Below are 22,723 nucleotides of genomic sequence, written 5' to 3'. Positions count from 1 at the left end.
GAATGGAGGCACAAATGGTAAGCATCGACAGATACTCTTCACAGATGAAAAGATTTTTACTATTGAGGAGAGTTACAGACAAAGTGTAGGCTCATAGCTCTGCAGAGGCATGTCAGGCTGTTAAAAGGGTTGAAAGGGGTCAATCATCCAGTATTAGTGATGGTTTGGTGGGGAGTCTCCTAAGAACGTGTAACAAAGATGCATTTTTGTGTTCGGGGGGTGAAAATCAGTGCAAAGGTGAACCTAAATGATAACTGGGGGGGGGGGGAACTGTGCAGTTAGATATGAAGTTCTCTGACCAGTGGAGACAGGCTGCCAGGATGGCTCATGGAGTTTTTTCCAATGATATTCAGTAATTTTGCTAGCAGTGATAAAGCTGTGATTATTCTGTTGTATAAGAAAATGGTCAGGCCACGTCTTGAACACCATACAGGTTTGAAGGCCTCATTTTAGCAAAGATGTAAAGAAGAAAAGAAAAGAAAAGAAAATATCGACTGTCAGACTCACGGAGGTAGGCTGCCAAACCTACTTCCATGGACTCTGGTGGCTGGTTTTTTTCTTCTTTTCCTCTCCCCCTTTCTTCTTTCGCTGTCCATACTCAATGATACCATATGTGTACAGGTTACACTTCATAGTGGTATGCTGTCATGCATTTTATCTAGGTTGATAAAGAGACATCACCTTAAAGCTACCTTTGTGATTATTTATTAGTCTTTTTATTGCTTTATATTTGTTCTTATTGTTTTTGCTTTATTTTTATATATTTTAATAGGTTTCTGAATATTTTATTTTATATTTTAATAAAGTTTTATTTCACTATTTTGTCCATTGTGACAATGTTTATTCATAATAGGATTCTTCCTTCTGGCCAGCCTACACACATGAAGGGACAAATTCAAACTGAGGAAGAATGGCTGCAGAATAGATGAGAGTTTGCCTTAAGACTGCCTTAGGCGCCTCCGTAGCCAGGTGGGAAGGAGCAGCAGTGTGTAGCACACTGAGGAGCAGCAGTGCGTAGCATACGGAGGATGCAGAAAGGTCAGGGAATGACCACCGCATATCCTGGAGCAATATGGCCATAGTTGCTAATGCTCCTAAAAAAAAACCAACCAACCAACCAAGACTGCCTTAGTTTGTCTTAGGGCTGGTTGTTGTTGCATAGTTTGAATAAATTCATGGAAGACTAAACAAACTATTGGAGGGGATGGAGAGGTGACGTGGGATTTTTTTTATTTATTTTATTTTATTTTTTGGTTGATACCATATAAACTTGCTTTCTTGCATTATTTGGCACTACTAATACTAATTTTTATGAAAATTCTCTCTCTAAATAATCACTGCTACTCAAGTATGGTCTGATGATGGATTCTGACAAAGTTCTCGAAATGTTACCTAATTGTACAGTACATTTAGTCATTAAGGCTAAATAAACATTTTTTTTTCAAAAAATCTAATGTGATATAATAGTGGTTATTTAGAGAGAAAAACTTTATGAAAAATCAACATGTAACATAATTTCCTAATTATATTAGAACTAATGTTGTGGTAATCTACACAACATTCTTCTCAAATTTATTTTATCAGTCTTCTTTTCAAAACTTTGCACAGGATGATACTCTTACTGTACTTAAATGTCAAACAGTCACAAAAGCATAAAAGCAGCATCCTTTTATTAAGCCCAAAAATTATGTAATATGGAATTTAAGTATTTATTCAGTATTTTTTCATGATAAGTTAATAAATATATAATGCTGCTGTGCACTATGTTTTTCTGACTGTATTGCAGAGGAGACACGTCTCATACTGTCCCTTCAAGCAAGAGAACTTGGATGATCATACTGTCCCTTCAAGTGAGAGAACTTGGATGATCAAAAAAATTACTATTCTGCTCCGTGAAATTATTTACTTTTTCTAAAGTGGTTTTGTTTGAAAGGGGGAGGAGGACATCAACCTCTTACTGAAGTCTACTTACCCTTTGTTAGTGAACTGGTCTAGGAACTTTCAGCTTGCACCTCATATAATGATATCACCTTTTGTTCCCTTAAAAGATAACTGTTCTGAAAATCAATAACTCTGGCACCCCCCCCCCAAACAAACATACCCTGGTCCTATTTCACTTGTCTTTATTATACAAAGTGCTCCCAGTCTCTTTGGCAATAGTCACACAGAATTACTTCTTGCAGGACCAATGCCTTCTGCCATTGGTGTTCCTTTCCTGCAGTCAGATGTACAAGAGAAGATGTACTCAGTGAGTTGAATACTTCAGCACATGATGAGTCTTGTGATTTACTTTCTTCCAGTGAATTAACTTTTTTTTTAACCAACAAAATATTGAGTTAAAACTTAACTTAATTTCTTCACTAGTTTTGAACACAGGCTGCACAAAGGAATCAACCACCTGTGGCATTACCATGACCCTCTAGAGATAGCTCAGTCCAGCTATAGAGAGTTCTGCATACATGCCACACACAGTATGAGCAATATACTGTGTATAAGATGAACTGGTTGTACATTCCAGCTAATTAAAAAAAAAATTTTAATTAAATAAATAAAAATCGCTTGCAAAAAGCATAGGCAAAAAAAAAAAAAAAAAAACCCAATTAACCTCAAGTAAATTGATAAAAAAGGGAGGGGGGAGCTTAGAGGAACAGGCATTCTGTGTGTTATCAGACACTCAGTCTAAAACACCAATGGATCCAATATCTTTCTATTTCAGAAGATTTAGGAGAAGTTCAGTTGGCTTGCCTCCCTAAAATCCACTCATGCACACCTTCTCGATGGTAAGCCCTGTTACATTACTTAGGTGGCAACGAACTTGTAGAGTGGTTCTCTTCAAGATGCCTGGTCAGTGTGAAGAGGAAAAGACCAACTCCTCCAGCACATGACAGCACGATGAAACATATGGGTCTTCAGTCCCCAGCGGCTTTCACTCTCCCTCTTATGGCAGCTAGAGGATCAGAATGGAAGGAGAGGGTGCTCTCCCTCTTATGGCAGCTAGAGGATCAGAATGGAAGGAGAGGGTGCTAAGAATCTCTGGATACAACTAGGATTGCCATGCATAGAAACTGAACTTGGACTGTTACAATGTAAGATTGCTCATCAGTAAAGACAGGATATTGGAGCTGGAAAAGGAATTAGAAAATATGAATTATTCTAATTCATATTTTCTATGATATTCTATCATCGGTTTGGCTGAAACAAGAAGAAGAAATGAATCACTTGTAAGTTTAATCAAGTGGAAATCAACTGTACACCAATAGAAACAATGAAAGGAGCGAAGGTGGAGTTGGCTTTCTGGTCCATAAAGATAAAAAACAATATTTTGGAATTCAAAAGTACATCATCAAGGGTGTCAAGCCTACTACTACTCAGGATTTCTAAGAAGTACAAGCTAAAGGTTATAATGATTTTTGCACTAACATCAAGCCATGATGATAAAGTGGTTGAAGAAATGTACACCGAAATTGAGATTCTTCTAGATTAGCAGAAAACACGCTATACTATCATTATGGGAGACTTCAATGCTAAGGTTGGAAAGAGACAAAAACAGCACAGAAAGGGAAACTATGGGAAATTTTGGAATTGGTGAAAGAAATAAGAGGTGTAAGACTTGTGGAATTTGCAGAATCTTGAGGAATATGAGTAATGTACCCTTTTTTCAAGAAAATGGTGAACAGAAAGTGGACATGGAAGAGCTCAAATGGATTAGCAGCTAATGAAATAGACTTCATCCTCACTAACAGAAGATATCGTGAATGATGTTACCGTCCTGAACAAGGTAAACGTTGGAAGTGTTCAGAGAATGGTAAGCACACTTGATATAAATGTAAGAAAAGAAAGGAAAAAACTAACTCAAGTAAATAATATGAAGGTCTTTGAGATAACAGAAGAGGAGAAAAAGCAGTATGTACTGGAACTTAAGAACAAGTTTGAGCTTCTGCAGACTGTTCAGGACCAAGGTATCGATGAGGAACACTACAACTTTCTGAAAGTGAAAAAGCCCAAGAAATCTATAGATAGAAAGAAATCCAAAGAAGAAGAAATTAATCAAGAAACACTTGTCATGATGAACTGAAGATGACAAATGAAGAGCCAGATAAACACTGACAAGGATAAAACTGAGTATACTGAGTTTATGCAAAGCCATTAGAAAGAGACTCAGAGAAGACATAAGATTTAACACAAGGAACAAGGGAAAACAAAGGACTTAAATCAGCAGCCTTGAGCAGGAATACAGAAAGACAAATGATACTGAAACTGAAGAATAGCAATGGTGTACTTATAAATAGCAAAGAAGGCATAATTCAAATAGCAGAAGAGTACTATAGAGAATTATACAAGGAGCAAGGGAATGATGTCAGCAGTGGGGAAGATGGATCACAAATTAGTAACACATATGACATACCCAATATCCTTCCTGATGAGGTAGAACATGTATTGAAGAAAATGAAGAATCAGAAAGCTCTGGGGGAAGATGAAGTTACTGTAGAGTTGTTAAAATGGGAAGGAAGAGACATGACACAGAAACTGGCAAGGCTCCTCACAAAATGCATTAGAAAAGGCGTACCGTCCAAGGAGTGGAATAATGTAATCATAGTTTTGCTGCATAAGAAAGGAGATAAATCAGAAATTGGAAATTATAGACCAATTAGCTTGTTATCCCACATCTACAAGGTCATTACTAACAGATTAGCCTGGCATTTGTGGATTATGAAAAGGCATTTGACTCCATACATCATAAGGCAATGTTTAGGGGACTGTAAAGACAAGACATTGATACCTCATATATTATGATTTCGAAGAAAATATATGAGAATGCTACCTCCTTTATTAGACTAGACAAAAACAATAGCAAATTTAAAATTGAGAAGAAAAGAGTTCGACAAAGAGACAATATCTCCAAAGTTGTTTACTACTACCCTTGAGGAAGCTTTCAGAAGATTAGTCTTGTCGCAGAAAGGAGTCAATGTGAATAGAGAGTACCTAAAACATTTACGATTTGCAGATGACATTGTGATCATAAGCCATGATCCCTAAAGAATTACAGCAAAATCTTAATCAGTTATGCAGAGTTAGTAAGGATTTCAGACTAAAGATGAATATGGCTAAAACAAAAGTAATGATGAACAAGTATGCCACAGAAAGGGATATAGTCATTGAAGGAGCAGTAATTGAAAAGGTGGATTCATATACTTATCTGGGACAAGTCATTAGCTGTAATAATGATAAATGGATGGAAGTCAAGAGAAGAATAAATTTTGGATGTATAGCATTCAGGAAATATAGTCACATTCTGAGGAGCAATATCCCAATATGTCTGAAACGTAAAATAATGAACCAATGTATACTCCCCACCATGACTTATGGAAGTGAAACTTGGGCACTCACCAAAAGAATAGAAGAGAAGAGAAGAATGGAACGAATTATATTAAGGAATCAGACTGGTAGATAAAAGAGAAACACATAGATTAGACAGCAAACTCAAGTAAAGGACATTCTTATCAAAACTAAAGAACTAAAATGGTCTTGGGCAGGACACATAGCTCGAAGACATGATGACAGATGGACTAAGTAACAGAATAGTACCCAAGAGGAGCTAAATGGAAGACAATTATGGAGATGGACAGATGAAATTCACGAGTTCGTGAGTAGCTGTAGTAAATGGATGGTCATTGCACAAAACAGAAGGAACTGGAAAGTTGCCAGAGAGGCCTTCATCCTGTAATGGATTGAAAATGGCTGATGTTGATGAAACTGATAAAAAAAAAAAAAAACACACACACACACACACACACACACTCAGAAATACTATTATTGTTTAGAGGAAACTGGTGGTATATATATATTATAAAGGGATATAATATCCTCATATCCTCTTATAATATATATATATTATAAGAAGATATAATTTTATTCCCAAAAGAGGGAAAAAAAAGAAAAGAAAAAAAGTGAAATTCCAAGTAAGAGTTGAAGGAATTATTAGAAGAATAAGGAAACAGGTTTGTTCCTCCTTTAACCCATTATTAACAACGTTCTTTTCTTCCATGTAAAACTCATGTGGAAAAAAGGATGTTCCTTTGTTGCATTTTCTTCACTTGCTAAGACAACCAAATTTACCTCTGTGGAATCATTTTATTTTTCAGTGCATGCCACCACTCACTGCAAACTACATCCCTAACTGACAATAAAAACTGCATGACACCTGTATGTACTTTTCTAGGGATTCAAGCTATGCAGATAAGAAAATTTAAAATAAATCTGAAACAGCAAAGCATAATTTTTAATGGACAGAGATGAGGTGATTAAAAAAAAAAATTGGTTTATATTTACCTTTTTTCTTCTTTTTTTGGTTTGGTGGTTGCACTAACTCTTTCATAAGTAAAATGGAAAAAAAGTCACTCCTCTCAGTGGCTGTAGGATTATTCATTTCAAAAACTTGTTCTTGCTTTTCATTAAATAAATCTTTTACCTGAAATGGAAAAAGAAAAGACAACATATTAATGCATGTTAAACATGTTAAAGGGCAAACCATGAATTCTTCATTAACCATTCTGATGTGATGTTCACTGGAGATAAATGTAGTTTTTTCCTTCAGTGCAAGGTTTGACTTCAACCCACTGAATTGTGACAAATGTGCAACTTATTACAATAGCAACTGGTTTTCCCCTCAAGTGGTTTGTGATTTAAAAACATTACTAAATACACTAAAATATCTATTTTAGTAATTACAGTGTGGATTTTCACATTCTGTTGCTTTCATTTTGTATCAATGACTGTTTGAAAAATGGAGAAGTGCAGATATAGAACAGTCAGAAGTATTCTTATTATGCATACCTAACCGTTGCATACCCACTTTTAGAAATTTCTCAGTGTCTACTTGAATCAAGCAGACACCTGCCACATTTCACATGCTTTAGTTTCATCAAAATTGGATTTTCGAATCACAGAAACAGTTTATTAATTTTTTTTTAATGAAACCCCTAAACAAAAAACTATTCAAACCCATAGTAGTGTGCATGGGCTCAGGCTGAGAAGACACTCGTTAACATTAGCCTTACATTTCTGTAGACTGCAATTTTCAGGAAATACATCTGAAGGAGGGTTTATCCTAGAAAACAGAAGTGGAAAGATAAATGAGGAGAAAAAAAGTTCCTGTGAATTTGGAGTTCAACAGTGAATGGGTGATGATGGCATTATAGGATGCCATAGCCAAAGGTGCATAAGTACAGGTGTTTTAAGTGACTGTGATTCAAGCCAGTGTGAATACTAAATATGGTGCTGTGCCTTGCATTCTCCCATCTTGTGAACTCCTCTCACCATGTGGTCATCTCAGAGCATAAAAAGAAAATTTACATATTTATGTGTTTGAACTGGTTTGGAGGGAAAGGGGAATTATGGGTGCCAGTTTAGAAGAACCCATGGAAGTATCTATAGAAAATTTCTTTATCCCATGGAAGTATCTATAGAAAATTTCTTTATCCCATGGAAGTGTCTATAGAAAATGCATGGAACACAAACTGAAGATCCATGAAACAGAGTGGAAGACTTTGTAAGAGATGGATCATTAATTACCCTGACTGTCCTTTTTTCGAATGGTGACAATAAGTTTGAGAGAAGTTCTGGGGGTCCCTGCCCATATAAAGGGAATAATCCTCCACCTGAGGAGAGTTAAAATGAAAGAGAGATGGATATATTTTTGATGTCACCTGATTGCTTACTGCACTATTTAGATTGCATTACTTATGTCATGCAATCCAGAGATGAACCATGTAAGTGGCTCGTCCATTTTTATTTTATGTTGATTGAACTAGAATTTGTCTCTCCCCACTCCTTTATTGATACTGCATCAAAGATTTTTTGATCAAATTAGCAATCACTTATGTTGTCTGTTAACAATAATGACTATGAAGTTGAGATAAAAAAAAAATAATAAATAAAAAAAGTACAAATCATTCAGTAAGGCACGGGTCATTACAATAATGTAAACACAATATAATAGCATAGCTTAATTTAATTTATTATGATACTCACCTTTTTATAATCTGCATTGATGTTGGAATAAATTGGATGATAATTTTAAATTTAAGTTAGCATGAATAAGTTAGGATTTAAAAACAGAATTAAAATGTGCGCAAGGAAGTAGAAGTGCACGTCTTCGTCCTTGGTTGTCAATGTTGAAATTTGAAACGATTTTAGTTATATGGTTGGAAACAGAAGGCCAATAGCCATAACAAGTGGCTTTCATTTTACAGTTGGCAATGGTAAAATGAGTCTTCAGTTGGCAATGGTAAAATGAGAGTAAACGCGTGTATTTAAGAAGACTAGGTTCCCGTGATGCTCCTGGATACACGTGGGAATCTCAGGTGCATGAGATTCCAGACTGGTGCTATGTTATAGGGTAGTTTGGAATTTAATACTTGAAGAGTGGAATGGCAGTGAAACCATTCTATAACTAGGGCTTCATATTGGAAAATTTTAAAACTGGATTTTAATTTGATAATAAGAATGGCTGAATCTACTAAGGGGGTGTGGTTGTGGGATTGAACATGTGTTGCTAATTAGGTATTGGACTGTCCCGTCCTAAAGCTATTGTAGTGGTAGTACGCACGTGTATTTGATGTTTTGGTAGAATCGTATTTTATGGTGGTGGTGCTACCAATGTAGCAAGCGTTACAGTTATCTTGACATTTTATTAAGTAGATGATATTATTCATGTCACTAATGTGGTAATTTTGTGTATCTTTATATGAGTTGAATAATGACCCTAGTTTATTGTAAGATGAGAATTTAAGGGTGATATCAGTACTTTTGAATAAAAAAGCGGAATTGGTTGGCAAAATTACTATGGTAAGGGAGGATAATACGTGGATTATTATTGGACATGCGTTTGGGTGGGTTGTTAATATTATTTTGGACTGTGATAATAGTTTGTTTGATTAATTGAATAGGATATTTCCTAGATATGAATTTACTTGTAAGATATTGTAGTTCATTATTAAGGTCATAATGTGTGGAACTGTATTTTATAGCATTGTAAATTTGATTATAAAGGACTGCTTTTTTTGTGTTGAGGGGGTGATGTGATTCAAAGTGTAAGTATTTGCCCGTGTGAGTATTTTTTCTGAAAATTCTTGTTCCTAGTTTTGTATCGCTTCTGTATATAGTGAGGTTTAGGAAATTAATTTGTCCCTTTCTTCCAATTCCAGGGTATATTTTAATCTATTATGCATGGAATTAAATTTAATGAAAAGATCATTTATTGTGGATTTGTGCCCTATTAAGAGGATATCGTCAGCGTATCATATAAATAATTCAATATCTGGGGGGGGGGGGGTATGGTTGTAATATATGATTTTCTACGGAGGCTAGGTAAATTTCAGATAGGGGGTGAGATCCCTAATCCCATAGGTAGGCCGTAGGTTTGCTTTTATTATATTGTGTCAATTATAAATGGTACTTTAAGAGATCTACAATTTTCGAATTGTAATAATGTAAACGTGAATGGGGGGGGGGGGAGTCTTATATAGGGTGAATCAAATTTTTGTGAGATAAGCATATCAAAGCATTATGCTGAATCTCAAAAAAGTACTGAACAAACATGAACTAAGAAGGGTTTCAAATACACAGAAATGGGGTTCATTACAGAAGTGTGGCATCACTTCTGTAATGAATTCTAAAATTACAACTGACATGTCCACCAGATCATATTTATGAATGGCATTGTTTCTCAATGTCCCAACAATATGGTGGTGGTGATGCACATGTCAGTTGTAATTCTGCCAGCTTCCTGTTGTGCCACCCCACCTAAAACCATTCAATGTTTGAGGTTTATGAGTGCACACTTCTTTCAAGGTGCCCTGTGCAAAAAATGTAGGGGACATATTGGACACGCAACTTGTGTAATCGAGACCTGCTAATATCAATTACACAAGTTGTCTGTCCAACATGTCGTAGTATCAAGTTTCAAAACAATAGGATTCCCGTAATGTTTTTTTATGCAAAATGTAGGGAGTGTGGTCGGAAGGCCTTGGGAGTTGTTAGTTATCCAAAAAGTGCACAGATATCAGAATAAAAATGTGAAGGGTGCACATTTAATCTGCACACTAATGTATCCAGACACACAATTCTTATTGTGGGAATTGCATCATTTGTTAATGATTCAAGATATTGCTACCTAGTAATACCAATGAACCCGTAAGGTCTGATTATCCCATGAAAGGACAGTCCTAGCCACATAATGGATCTCTGGCAGGTTAACACCTTTCTATATCTTGAGGTGAAAAGTGCTGCTGGCCATCAATCAGTTGTGTTAATTCAAAGGTCACTTTGTCTGACCGTATGATCACATTCTGAAAATCAGATACTTTACTGTTCTTCTGACAGTACCACTGAAAAATTCGTGTTTCTCAATTATGAGCATCTTTATGAATCTCATGAAAAAAGTATGAACGTATTGAAGTATGAGGGGTTTGAACCTTATGTCCTTTAAGATTCTCAAATACTCAACTGACTCAAACAGTCTTGTTGACTCCTTTGGTGACCAGTCCTATGCACTTGTAATGGCTTGGCACTTTCTTGATTTTCTTTTCCTCCCACAGCTTTCTTTATTAATGCTGCGCACAGTTCCATGTTGTTCTAACCTATCACAGAGACAAGTTATTGTTAAGTGCATTGGCCTTTGTCCCATACTGACATTTCCATACACAATAAATCTAAGTTATGTGCATTTCAGAATGTACATAACTTCTTCAAATGTTAACTGATTATTCTCCATACTCAATGGGTTGCAACATAATATAAACATTAAAAACCAAACTTTATTTTGGGTTTAAAATGAACAACTATTTATTCAAATTTAGCCTCTCTCTCTCTCTCTCTCTCTCTCTCTCTCTCTCTCTCTCTCTCTCTCTCTCTCTCTCTCTCTCCCCTCCCTCCCTCCCTCCCTCCCCAAAATATGGCAATTTAAACCATTCATACATAATTCTGAAAATCCTGTATAAATAATCTCAACGATTTCCATTCATATATAATTCTGACAAACAATGTATAAATAATCTCAACAATTTCCATGTTAGATAAAGAATGATGGGGTGTGTGTGTGTGTGTGTGTGTGCGTGCGCACGCACACATTTTGTATGTTTGCCCTGCAATGTATTTTTAATGAGTTTTTCTTCCAAAAAGGGGAAAAAAAAAAAAAAAATGCATACTGAATTCTTGAAAAGAAAAAAAGAAATCTCACCGCCAACCAAAATATTACATTCTTCCTCACAAAAATTGTCTTTTTTTTTTTTTTTATATATCTTAGAGTCTCTCCCTCTCATATCCATTTTTTATCAAGCATATATATACTACAGCACACATTCTACAAATTGTTTACCAGTTCCTGGTACTCAAATGCATATGGATATCCTTGTATTTCCTGCTCAATGTCAATTAACAATAGCAGAGATTCAAGCATGTATTGTGACTGCATGTGTAACATGTACTGCTCCACAAATTCACACAACCATTCTATGAGATTGATGTTAGGTGATTACAAGCCATTAATCACAGCAACCTTTTGAGGTATAGCCTGGACACACTGGTGGTCACTCATAGAGAGAGAGAGAGAGAGAGAGAGAGAGAGAGAGAGAGAGAGAGAGAGAGAGAGAACAATTGTAGACTGGCAAAGGAATGGAGAGATGTGCGTGCGCGCGCGCACGCACACACACACCACAAACAAAAGTAATCATTACAGCCTCTACATGGCTGTCATATATGACAGCCATGTAGAGGCTGTAATGATCAAATCTATGATGTATGAGGCTGTAATGATTAAATTTATCCATCCAGTCTCCAATTGTAGACTGGAGGGATAGATTTAAATTGTAAACAAAGTAACGAAGTAAGCAATACTGCACACACACGCGCACGCACGCACGCACACACACACACACACACACACACCATAAACAAACAAAAGTAATCATTACAGCTCTAACCATATATGACAGCCCAGTGATATTAGACCTAATTTTATGATCTCTATATAAATGTTATTACTTCTAGAAACTTCCAAAATTAATTTAAACCAAACATTAGCATTTACATTAAATCTACAACTAAGCAATAATACGCATATAAAATTAATATATTCACAACTGCTTTACCTGATCCTGCTTGAACAATAAAAGAAAATTCACAAACAAAAAGAATAGTGTTTTTGGTGTACTATTACAACAAATAAAGGAAAATAAGTATAATAATTTTTTCCATAAACAAAGGTATAAAATATTAACAGTACTGAGGTATACAAGATTCCACTTTCAACAGTTACAATCCCCTACTTTTAGTTCAATAACATTATGTTACACTTCCTGAGAGTGCATGAATCATTTTATCATCGAGAATTGTCATTCTAATGAAAATTGCTGAAAATTATTTTAAGAGTTTATTCATTAAAATAAATTTTTCTCCATTTCTATTTTATATAAGCAGTAATTACACATCATTTTACTTAAATACAGGCTTCAATAATAAATAAAATGGCAACATACAAATAAAAAGGTAAAAAAATTTTATTCACAGATTACTGTTCTGAAAGTAAATTTTATTTACGTGGAAACTGTATTATTTAAAATTTTAATAAATTTGCAGTCACAAATGTGGCAAAGTAGATATAATTTATCGATACTTTTTCTATATTAATTCAATTCTGTGCAACTGAAAATGTGCAAGTTCAATATTAAGCTGAATTATATTACTAATTCTAATGCTTTATTTGTCAAATGAGTGAACGACTGTGAATGTTACTAGAGTGGAAAAGTTTAAATCATGAAAGTATGAGGCCTCTTTCATTATGGATCCATATCTAGTTTTTGTACATTTCTTTGATTACATTTTCTTTTAAAAAAGAGTAACTACCGATATGCAAATCTGTAATCAGATGATGTGGTCGTACATAGGACACACCAACCAGCGGACCACGTGACTTTGAAAAAGTGCTAGTATGATAAACTATTGTATACCTTAGGGAATAAAATTAAAAATAAAAGGTTAAATTAATAAATAAATAAATAAATAAATAAAATAGAAATTGGATTTTGGGCCAAATTATTCAAAAATGTGGAAATTTGTGATTACTGCATTTTTATTCTTTACCTGCAGTTTTTAAAACTTTCATTTTTTTCTTTCAAACAATTCTTCCCATAGCTGCAGTTATGTGAGGTTAATATAGTCATTCTAATTTTTTCAAAGTTTTTCTTTCACTGCAAATCAATACATTTTATGCATAGGTATTTTGAAAATAAATGCTGTCCTCATATATATATATATTTTTTTTTTTTTTGTACAATTATTTTATTCAACCAAGACTGACAAAATATGCTAGATTTTCATAGTGAAACTTTCATTTATACAGTACTGCTGTGATAGGATTTTAGGAATTTACTAATTTATTAGTAGAAGCTTAAAAACAAAACTTGTTTATACACCACATATTCACTCTTATCAGTTTTACAGATCCAGTTTTTCTTTCAAAAAGCTACAGTGCAAATTTTCAACTATTCATTTTTCTCTTTCTCTTAGTGCCTTATGCACTCCTATGATATTACCCTCCACCCACAGTGCCAGTTTTAAAGCTCTGTATCCTGAATGTTCATAGTGTTTTCTCACCTCAACCTTTTGCTATTCTCACCAGATGAATTTCTCAACTTTGAAACATTTCAAGAAGATCAATGTCTTCCTTTGGGTGCAGTCAATATTGTACCTAAACACAATATTCTAAGTGAAGTCTTGCCACTGGCTTGTATAACTACACTATGATTTCCTTCTCATTAGATGCAAAGGTACAGTAAACCACTGATAAGACACCGGCGCCTCCGTAGCCAGGTGGGAAGGAGCAGCAGCAGTGCATTGCACACACTTCTTGATTAGACCGGGGTTCAAGCCCGTCACCACCAAATACGGAGGATGCGGAAAGGTCAGGGAATGAACACCGCATATCCCGGAGCAATATGGCCTTAGTTGCTAATGCTCCTAAAAACCAAATAACAAAAAAAAAAAAAAAAACCTCATAAGACACTACACCTATTCCATGCCTGCTGTTTCAAACTGTATGGTTTGAAACAGCTGGCATGGTTTGAAAACCTTCGTGTTTCTGTTATAACAACTAGTGTATTATAGCACCTAAGTCTATCTGGAATAAGCTGAATGAAATGTTGATGGTGCATTACCTTTCCCAATTGCTTGTAACAATTCTCAAGCCAACTGATGGCTACTAGCTGTTCAATGATCATTAGCAAGAGAAGTTTTGGTATGATTTGACACTGACCCCTTTAAAGAAGTAGGTGAAGTAGTAACAAATTAATTTTAAATTAATCATCTAAATTAAAAAAGCTGAAAGAATGCTTCACACAGCATAAAGCATTGGATGCTTCATACTTTTACACTCTGTGCGTGCATGTGTGTGTGTTTGCTATAATAATAACTTACTTTAATAAAATGAAGAAAATCCAGATCTTTGGTGTCACATTCTGTACAAAAAGATTTACAAACTGAGATGCAAATAGAAGTTCACATACACTATTTTACTGCACATTATAAAATTATTATTGTAGGCTACCTGCAGAGAAATCAAGCAAATGGGCTGTTACAAACAAGCTACTGCTTTGGAAATGTTTCTATCAGAAAGCCTACCTACCTACTGGTCCCCCCCCCCACATACTACTCTGGGTAAGGTTTAAGACTTTCCAAATTTCATTGGTCAGAAATTTGTGAAGCATTGTTTAGAGATTCAAAACTTAAGGAAAACAAGGAAAAACAACTCACCTCAGATGGTAAATTTTCATAGGGAATGTCACTTGTAGCCAGCAACAACAGTGGTATCGATGGCTGAACATCTTGGAGAAGTGTAATAAAAGTAGCCCGAACAGTTTCACCTAAAGTATCCCACCACTGGCCAATATGAGGAAGATACAAAATACTTGGAAGGCTTCTCTGGGCTTCTCGAATTATCTGGAATAAAAGAAGCTAAGAGTTGAAAATTTCTGTTATCATTCTGGCCTACAAACATGCTCTCAATTTTCTAACAAAATGCAAAAAGTAACTTCACAAGAAAATTCTTTCATATGTACATAAAAATCAAACAAAACAATTAGAATATACTGAGTGAAAGAAATGACATGGGATTAAATAAATACCACTTAACTTTATCCTTTATTACACATCAGTTACTTCATTTAACCTGTAATGATGGAGAAAATTCTACATACTGAACATTCAAAATACTAAACTATGAGTGCACTGATCATTGGCATAAAATGTTTTACTGTGCCTTGCCATAGTCCCTTTAACAAAGTATGGAAAGTAAACAAATCGATATGTAACAAAATTTACATATCAGAAAGTAAGGTATCCAACAGTTTATTTTAAAAAGTTGGTGAGAAACAGAAAAGAAATTAGGTGAAGTTACAAAGAGATGTAGTCTATTTCCCAAAATAATCACCACGAACACACAAACATCTATCCCAACATTTAGTGATTTGTCAAACCCAACTGCAAGAATGTGTCACGAGATTAGGAGCAACACTGCTACTGCTGATGTAATCTCATTCTTGTTAAAAAAGTGTTTTCTATTAAGATGTCACTTAAGGTGAGGAAAAAAAGTCTGAAGCCACTAAATCAGGAACATACAAGAGATGCTGGAAGTGTTCTAACCAGCTTGTTCTAATCAATCTGTTATCAACTGTGCGTGTGTGTGTGTGTGTGTGTGTGTGCGTGTGCGCACGTACATACACAGTCATGCAAGATCATCAAATCACCTTTTCATCATACTTCCTAATGCCTGTATAGTTTGAATATATATATATATATTATAATAAAAGCACAATAAGTGCATTATATTTCATAAGTCTATAATCTAGTTATTATAGTAAAGGCATAATAAGTACATACAGGTGCTGAATAAGTATATGAACACAACAAACAGTATGCAGCTAGCAATAGACCACGAGGCCAGATTAACTTATAAAAATAATAATAAAATAGCCCAAGCAGGCATACATGGCCAAACCCTGGAAGTAAACATATAATTAGTAATAAAATATAAATATATAATACAATGATGATAATGTAGTTAATTATTAGTGTAGAGATACATTGAAAGGGACTTATTTAGAGATAGAATGTACTAATAAATATAATACAAAAAAAGCTACATATTTAGACATAGACATCCACATAGAAAGTATTATCTTCTAAAGTATATGACAAATGTAAAGAATTTGGATTTAAATCTATAAATCTTACTTACTGGCATTCCACAATTTCTAAACAAATTCATAAAACCATCATAGTTTCTCAATGCACCAGAATGATTAAAATATGTAACAATGACTATAACATTATAGATACCCTTATAGAATTTAGGCCTAAGTTGATTGACAACAGTTTCCCAGATTATTTTATAGATATAAACCTTCATAAAGCAATTTTGATAGCTATTAACAAATGGCATAATAAAATAAACCCATATTACATTATAGCAAAAGTTTTTGTTACATAAAGAACTTAAGCTACTTAATTTTAATACAGTGGTAATCAATCTGTTATCAACTGTACTGTGTGCGCGCGTGTGTGTGTGTGTGTGTGTGCGCGCGTGTATTTTATTAATATGGATTGCGAGTAACTTGGTCTGTGAGTGTTTTGCAAGACGAGCAAAATTTTTTAATAAATTTTAACTTGATAAACGAGAGAGGTCTTGCAATACGAGTACAGTTAGTCCTCGTATAACACGTGTTTACACTACACGAATTCAATCATACACGATTTATAAATACGGGAACGATATCTTATATAACACGAACCGAATTCGCTTTTGCACGATTCGCCTTTGTGTTTACAAGAAATGGCAGTCGAACGCAGAATCACCCCAACCGAATGCAACACGATAGGAATGAAGAGAAGATTCTGAAAATGTATTTATGTTTTTTATATCAGTGAAGGGCATTTCACCATAATAACGTAAAAACCAACACAATTCCAGCTATAAGTATAATTGCAAATGCAATTAGATCGAGTTTACTACCAGTTTATAACAGATTCCACTAGCAGGAACGCAACTGGAAATTGTTTTTATTGTTTTATGGTAGTAACCCCTAGAAATGTGCTTTAGTAAAATGTGAGGTGTTAAAAGTGTATCTCTGCCTTTACGGTGTTTATTCAGTTGCTAGACGCACGCAGCTTTGTTTATGTGTATCAAGCGTGCCTCCTCATTTTTATAATTGTTTTATAATCGCTCGCACTATTTGTAATAGTGCGAGCGATGAATCTGTTTAACGACAACGCAATGTCATATTTCCGTGAAATCCTCAAAAGGAGGCAAAAGCAAGTGTCATTGGATAGGTTCCTTGTTAAAGTCGAACAAAAAGAAAAAGTCAACAGATAGCAGTGATTCTGTTAGTGACAGTCGTCCTACCCAATAATTAATAAATTCGATTGCTTTATGTATATTAAATTTAAATATTAAAAATATAAAAAGGTATGTATGTATTTTGTATTAATCATTTTTACAGTATATGAATATTTTTGAGTTTTGGAACAAATCATCTGGGTTTCCATTATTTCTTATGGGGAAATTCGCTTTGATATACGAGTGCTTTGGATTACGAGCACGTTTCCGGAACGAATTATGCTCGCAAACCAAGGTACCACTGTATAAGCATTTCATTTTATTTACTATTATAAATATTTATTTGTCTTTTCTATGGGGCATATAATATATAGCTTACGTTCATTGAAAAAGTTGTACCTATATTTGTCCCTATGGTAGGAATTAATTTCATATTTTATAATATTTCTTCATTACTACATAGGTATATAATTATATCTTGTTTTATTTAATTGACTGCTATCTATTCTCTTTCATATTCACTTGATCTTCTCTAAACATATCAATGTAATTTCAGGTTATTTGTAAGATCTAATCTTTTCCAAAAAATCAGAGGGCACAACTGCCGTTTGTTTAATCATCATCATCAGCCATTTTCAATCCACAGCAGGATGAAGGCCTCTCCAGCAACTTTCCAGTTCCTTCTGTTTTGAGCACTGGCCATCCATTTACTACTCAAAAACTCATGAATTTCATTATTTGTTTAATACTATTCAGTTAATTAGTTGGTCCTTTAGACGTCAGAACTGCGAGGGCGCTGGTGTCACTATTTGTCGCATATATGCTAACATGTGCTCAATTTTTTTCATGCTTTCTAGTAGTACAGTTCATTGTGGTAAGCAGCTTACAACTACTGAATTATTTATTGGTTAATCAAATTTATTCTTCATTTAATTTTACTGTACTATCAGTTCTAAACAGAACCATTTTGAGTAATGGGTTAATTTATTTATGATATTTTGGATCTTAGGAATTAGCAATTCCTCTTTTTCTATAGCATTCTGTATTCTGTTACTATACTTATCCTTACTTCCTTTCTCCTTTTGTTAGCTATTGCGTTTGTTTAATCATCATCATCAGCCATTTTCAATCCACAGCAGGATGAAGGCCTCTCCAGCAACTTTCCAGTTCCTTCTGTTTTGAGCACTGGCCATCCATTTACTACTCAAAAACTCATGAATTTCATTATTTGTTTAATACTATTCAGTTAATTAGTTGGTCCTTTAGACGTCAGAACTGCGAGGGCGCTGGTGTCACTATTTGTCGCATATATGCTAACATGTGCTCAATTTTTTTCATGCTTTCTAGTAGTACAGTTCATTGTGGTAAGCAGCTTACAACTACTGAATTATTTATTGGTTAATCAAATTTATTCTTCATTTAATTTTACTGTACTATCAGTTCTAAACAGAACCATTTTGAGTAATGGGTTAATTTATTTATGATATTTTGGATCTTAGGAATTAGCAATTCCTCTTTTTCTATAGCATTCTGTATTCTGTTACTATACTTATCCTTACTTCCTTTCTCCTTTTGTTAGCTATTGCGTTTGTTTAATCATCATCATCAGCCATTTTCAATCCACAGCAGGATGAAGGCCTCTCCAGCAACTTTCCAGTTCCTTCTGTTTTGAGCACTGGCCATCCATTTACTACTCAAAAACTCATGAATTTCATTATTTGTTTAATACTATTCAGTTAATTAGTTGGTCCTTTAGACGTCAGAACTGCGAGGGCGCTGGTGTCACTATTTGTCGCATATATGCTAACATGTGCTCAATTTTTTTCATGCTTTCTAGTAGTACAGTTCATTGTGGTAAGCAGCTTACAACTACTGAATTATTTATTGGTTAATCAAATTTATTCTTCATTTAATTTTACTGTACTATCAGTTCTAAACAGAACCATTTTGAGTAATGGGTTAATTTATTTATGATATTTTGGATCTTAGGAATTAGCAATTCCTCTTTTTCTATAGCATTCTGTATTCTGTTACTATACTTATCCTTACTTCCTTTCTCCTTTTGTTAGCTATTGCATGCTTTTGTATAAACAATCAAAATAATAATATAATTATACCACAAATGAATTGTATTTTATGGTTGGCTTTCTTTTCCTATTCTACATTTTTGTTTCGAAAGGTATCTGTCAGGCTAAATGTTATCTTGCCTGTTTGCTACTAAATTATAACATTATCTAGTTAAAATTTTGGACTTTGTTAAAAAGGCAGATGGCAATCAGAAACAGATAGCTCTCTTAATTATAGTTGGGACACATTGAGAGGATTAGCCCTTGAATAAGTCCCTTTCAATGTATCTCTACACTAATAATTAACTACATTATCATCATTGTATTATATATTTATATTTTATTACTAATTATATATTTACTTCCAGGGTTTGGCCATGTATGCCTGCTTGGGCTATTTTATTATTATTTTTATAAGTTAATTTGGCCTCATGGTCTATTGCTAGCTGCATACTGTTGTGTTCATATACTTATTCAGCACCTGTATGTACTTATTATGCCTTTACTATAATAACTAGATTATAGACTTATGAAATATAATGCACTTATTGTGCTTTTATTACAATAAATATGTTACAGACTGATGTAGTGTACAATCTGATTTAGATGGCATTAATCTGATCTGGCTTATAACTTTTATATATCTATATAAATTTGTATATGCTTCCACATCATGTTTGCTTGCATAATTCAGTTGTACCAGTCACCACACCTTGTCCACATGCTATGCTGCTTAGTTCTTTTTTATAGGTTTTGGCCATTTTTATTGCTCTGTAACTTTCCCACACTATCTTTTTTTTAAACCACCTAGCTTGTTATTCATTCATCTCAACATCCTTCTCATGCTACATTTTTTTAATGGTATATATATCTTTAAAAATCTTTAAATTTATAAAATTATGCCTTGTGGCCCTTAACGTATTTCCTAAATTTCATGCACCCCCATCTCCCAGAACAAGTGCAAATAAACGGATTTGACATAATTTTATGAATTAATATGTACTTCAAAGATTTAATCTCAGATTGAAATAAAATACATTTTGTACCTAGATTAATGAGATAGTTTTGTCCACATTTCGCTAAAATAAAGTGCTTCATAAAAACAACTTCCCCCCCTCCAAAGCAGCGTGTGTACCCTGTAAGCACAAAAGATGTTTTATTTTATGTGAAAACATCCTTGGCTAGGGCGAGGTTAAAGGGGTTTAGTATGAAAAGAATCCGAACATGTTTAACATTTTAAAGTATTTATTTTTTTTCCGACAGTTTCATGAATTTGAGGTTGCAATACATATTCAATAGGTAACACTACCTGATAGAATTTTTTTTTGTCATACCTCTGGAACGAGAGTTGGTTATTCTGAACAAAATGTCCTGATTATGAAAATATCAATCTTTTACTTCTTTTACATCAAAAGATATATGCATTTTTTAAATTCCTCGTTTTTATACAATATCAGCATACACAGTTGTAATTATTGCACACAATATATGTTACTTAGACATGTTTCCCACTCAATGATTTCCTTTTATATTCCAGATTGCTTTCCCGTTTAAGGAACCAATAGTAATCTCCCATCATGGCAGAGTCCCAGCGACACTGGTATCGTTTTTCCATTGCAGATATGTTCTGGTGGAAGCGCTCTCCTTGTTCACCACTGACTTCTGCTAAGTTTTAAGGGGAAAAAAAAATCCAAATGGGAATGAATAAATGCATTTTCAATGACATTTTCTGTAACATTTCAGCAAGTTTGTCACCAGTTGCTCATAGTTCCCTTCTTTTCTCTTTCCAACAAATTTGTGTAACACAGCCTTGAAAGATCTCCATGTAGCCAGTTCAACATCATTCAAGTTTCTTTGAAATTTTTCATCTTTTAGGAGCTTTCTTATTTGAGGACATATGAAAATTCCATCCTTCAGCTTTGCATGAGATAAATTTAGAAACATTTTCAGTAAATATGCAAATCCCCTGTTTTCTTTATCCAGTGGCCTTAGTGAAATTCTTCATCAGTCTAAGCTCATAAGCTTGATGTGTAAAAAGCCTTTTGTGGATCAACCAATGGAACATATGTTACATTGCTTTTGCTGGGAATATATTCATCTCTCTTATCCCAGTGTTGTAATTATCCCACAAACCCAGGAAACAACAATATTTAGTGAAACCACCTTGCAACCCAACAAGCAGTCCAATCACAGTCATTGTAACGTATAGCAGCAAGAATCTAGGACTTACTATTGTAAGTTTTTTTCAGGCCAACAGCATGAACAAGAGGAATTGATGGTATTTCCATTATGAAGCAATCCCGCTTTCAAACTTAGCTTTGATGCATTAACGAACAAATGCCATTCAGAGGTATTGTGATCAATGTTCAGTTCGTGCATAACACCAATGACGTCTTTGCAGACATGTTTTTCATCGCAAAATATCTTGAAAACTCTTCATTTCGCTTACAGTATATTGTAATGTTTGTACCTTTGGCGAGTAAGTTCTATGTAGTCTGAATTTGAGTAATTCAGCTTTCTCTTCAGGTAAGCCCAAGTCTCTGATCAGTCGCTTAATTCTTCTTGTTCAATGTAGTGTGGGGGCTTTTCCTTTTCTGGCTCGTAGTCCAAATCATGTGAAGTACATGGTTCCACGACATCTGGTAAAAAGATTTCTTCTGAACCTTCATCACTACTTCCAATACCCCAAGATTTTGGTGGCACAGGTACTGGCAGTTGTTTACCGTGTGGCATTGGCCTAATTGCTGATGGCATATTTGGATATTTGATGCAGTGCTCGCTCTTTTTGAAAATACCTTTTATTTTTGTCATGCAGTCATCGAAATGATTCTTGGGCTTGCGCCACACCATACGGACAGCAAAAGGTAATGCTCTCAGCTTGCCATATGACCACAGCCTTAAGTTCATTGTACAAGTAATACAACAGGTATATGGAGCCCAATTTTTTTCTTGGTCACCGATCTTGCAGACAAAGTACAATGAATATGCAACTTTTGAGACATTGTATATTTTCTTCCTCTGAGTTTTTGGGGTTAAGTGTCCACAAACATAGCAGAAGTTGTCTGGGTGATTGACTCAAGTTTTGTGCTTTGTCTTCTCCATTTTAACAATGCACTAACCTAAAAACATAAAAGCAATTGGTAAATTTGAACAGAAGGTGAATTCTTGTAGCGTAGTTTATCATACGCTATATACTGAACAGTTGAATGGTGTAATAAAATTAATAAAAATACTGATTTGTCTGGAAAAGTGCATCAAAATCAAAATA

General features: G+C 34.4%; 1 protein-coding gene across 1 annotated transcript in view; it reads right to left on the bottom strand.

The window, feature by feature from the left end:
• The window catches only part of LOC150087437 (ATPase family AAA domain-containing protein 2-like), a 450,193-nt gene that overhangs the window by 201,674 nt on the left and 225,796 nt on the right, over positions 1-22,723 (bottom strand). Inside the window, exons 16-17 of the mRNA XM_090372484.1 lie at positions 14,809-14,994; positions 6,331-6,469 (exon numbers count right to left, since the gene is read on the bottom strand). Of these exons, the coding sequence (XP_090228610.1) occupies positions 6,331-6,469; positions 14,809-14,994 (325 nt within the window). The remainder of the gene's footprint in view (positions 1-6,330; positions 6,470-14,808; positions 14,995-22,723) is intronic.

This window comes from Mastigoproctus giganteus, chromosome 4 (assembly GCF_048544385.1).
Source record: "Mastigoproctus giganteus isolate SK-2022 chromosome 4, ASM4854438v1, whole genome shotgun sequence".
NCBI lineage: Eukaryota > Metazoa > Arthropoda > Arachnida > Uropygi > Thelyphonidae > Mastigoproctus > Mastigoproctus giganteus.
Note: the sequence above shows the minus strand (reverse complement) of the source record. Positions and strands in the feature narration are given on the sequence as shown.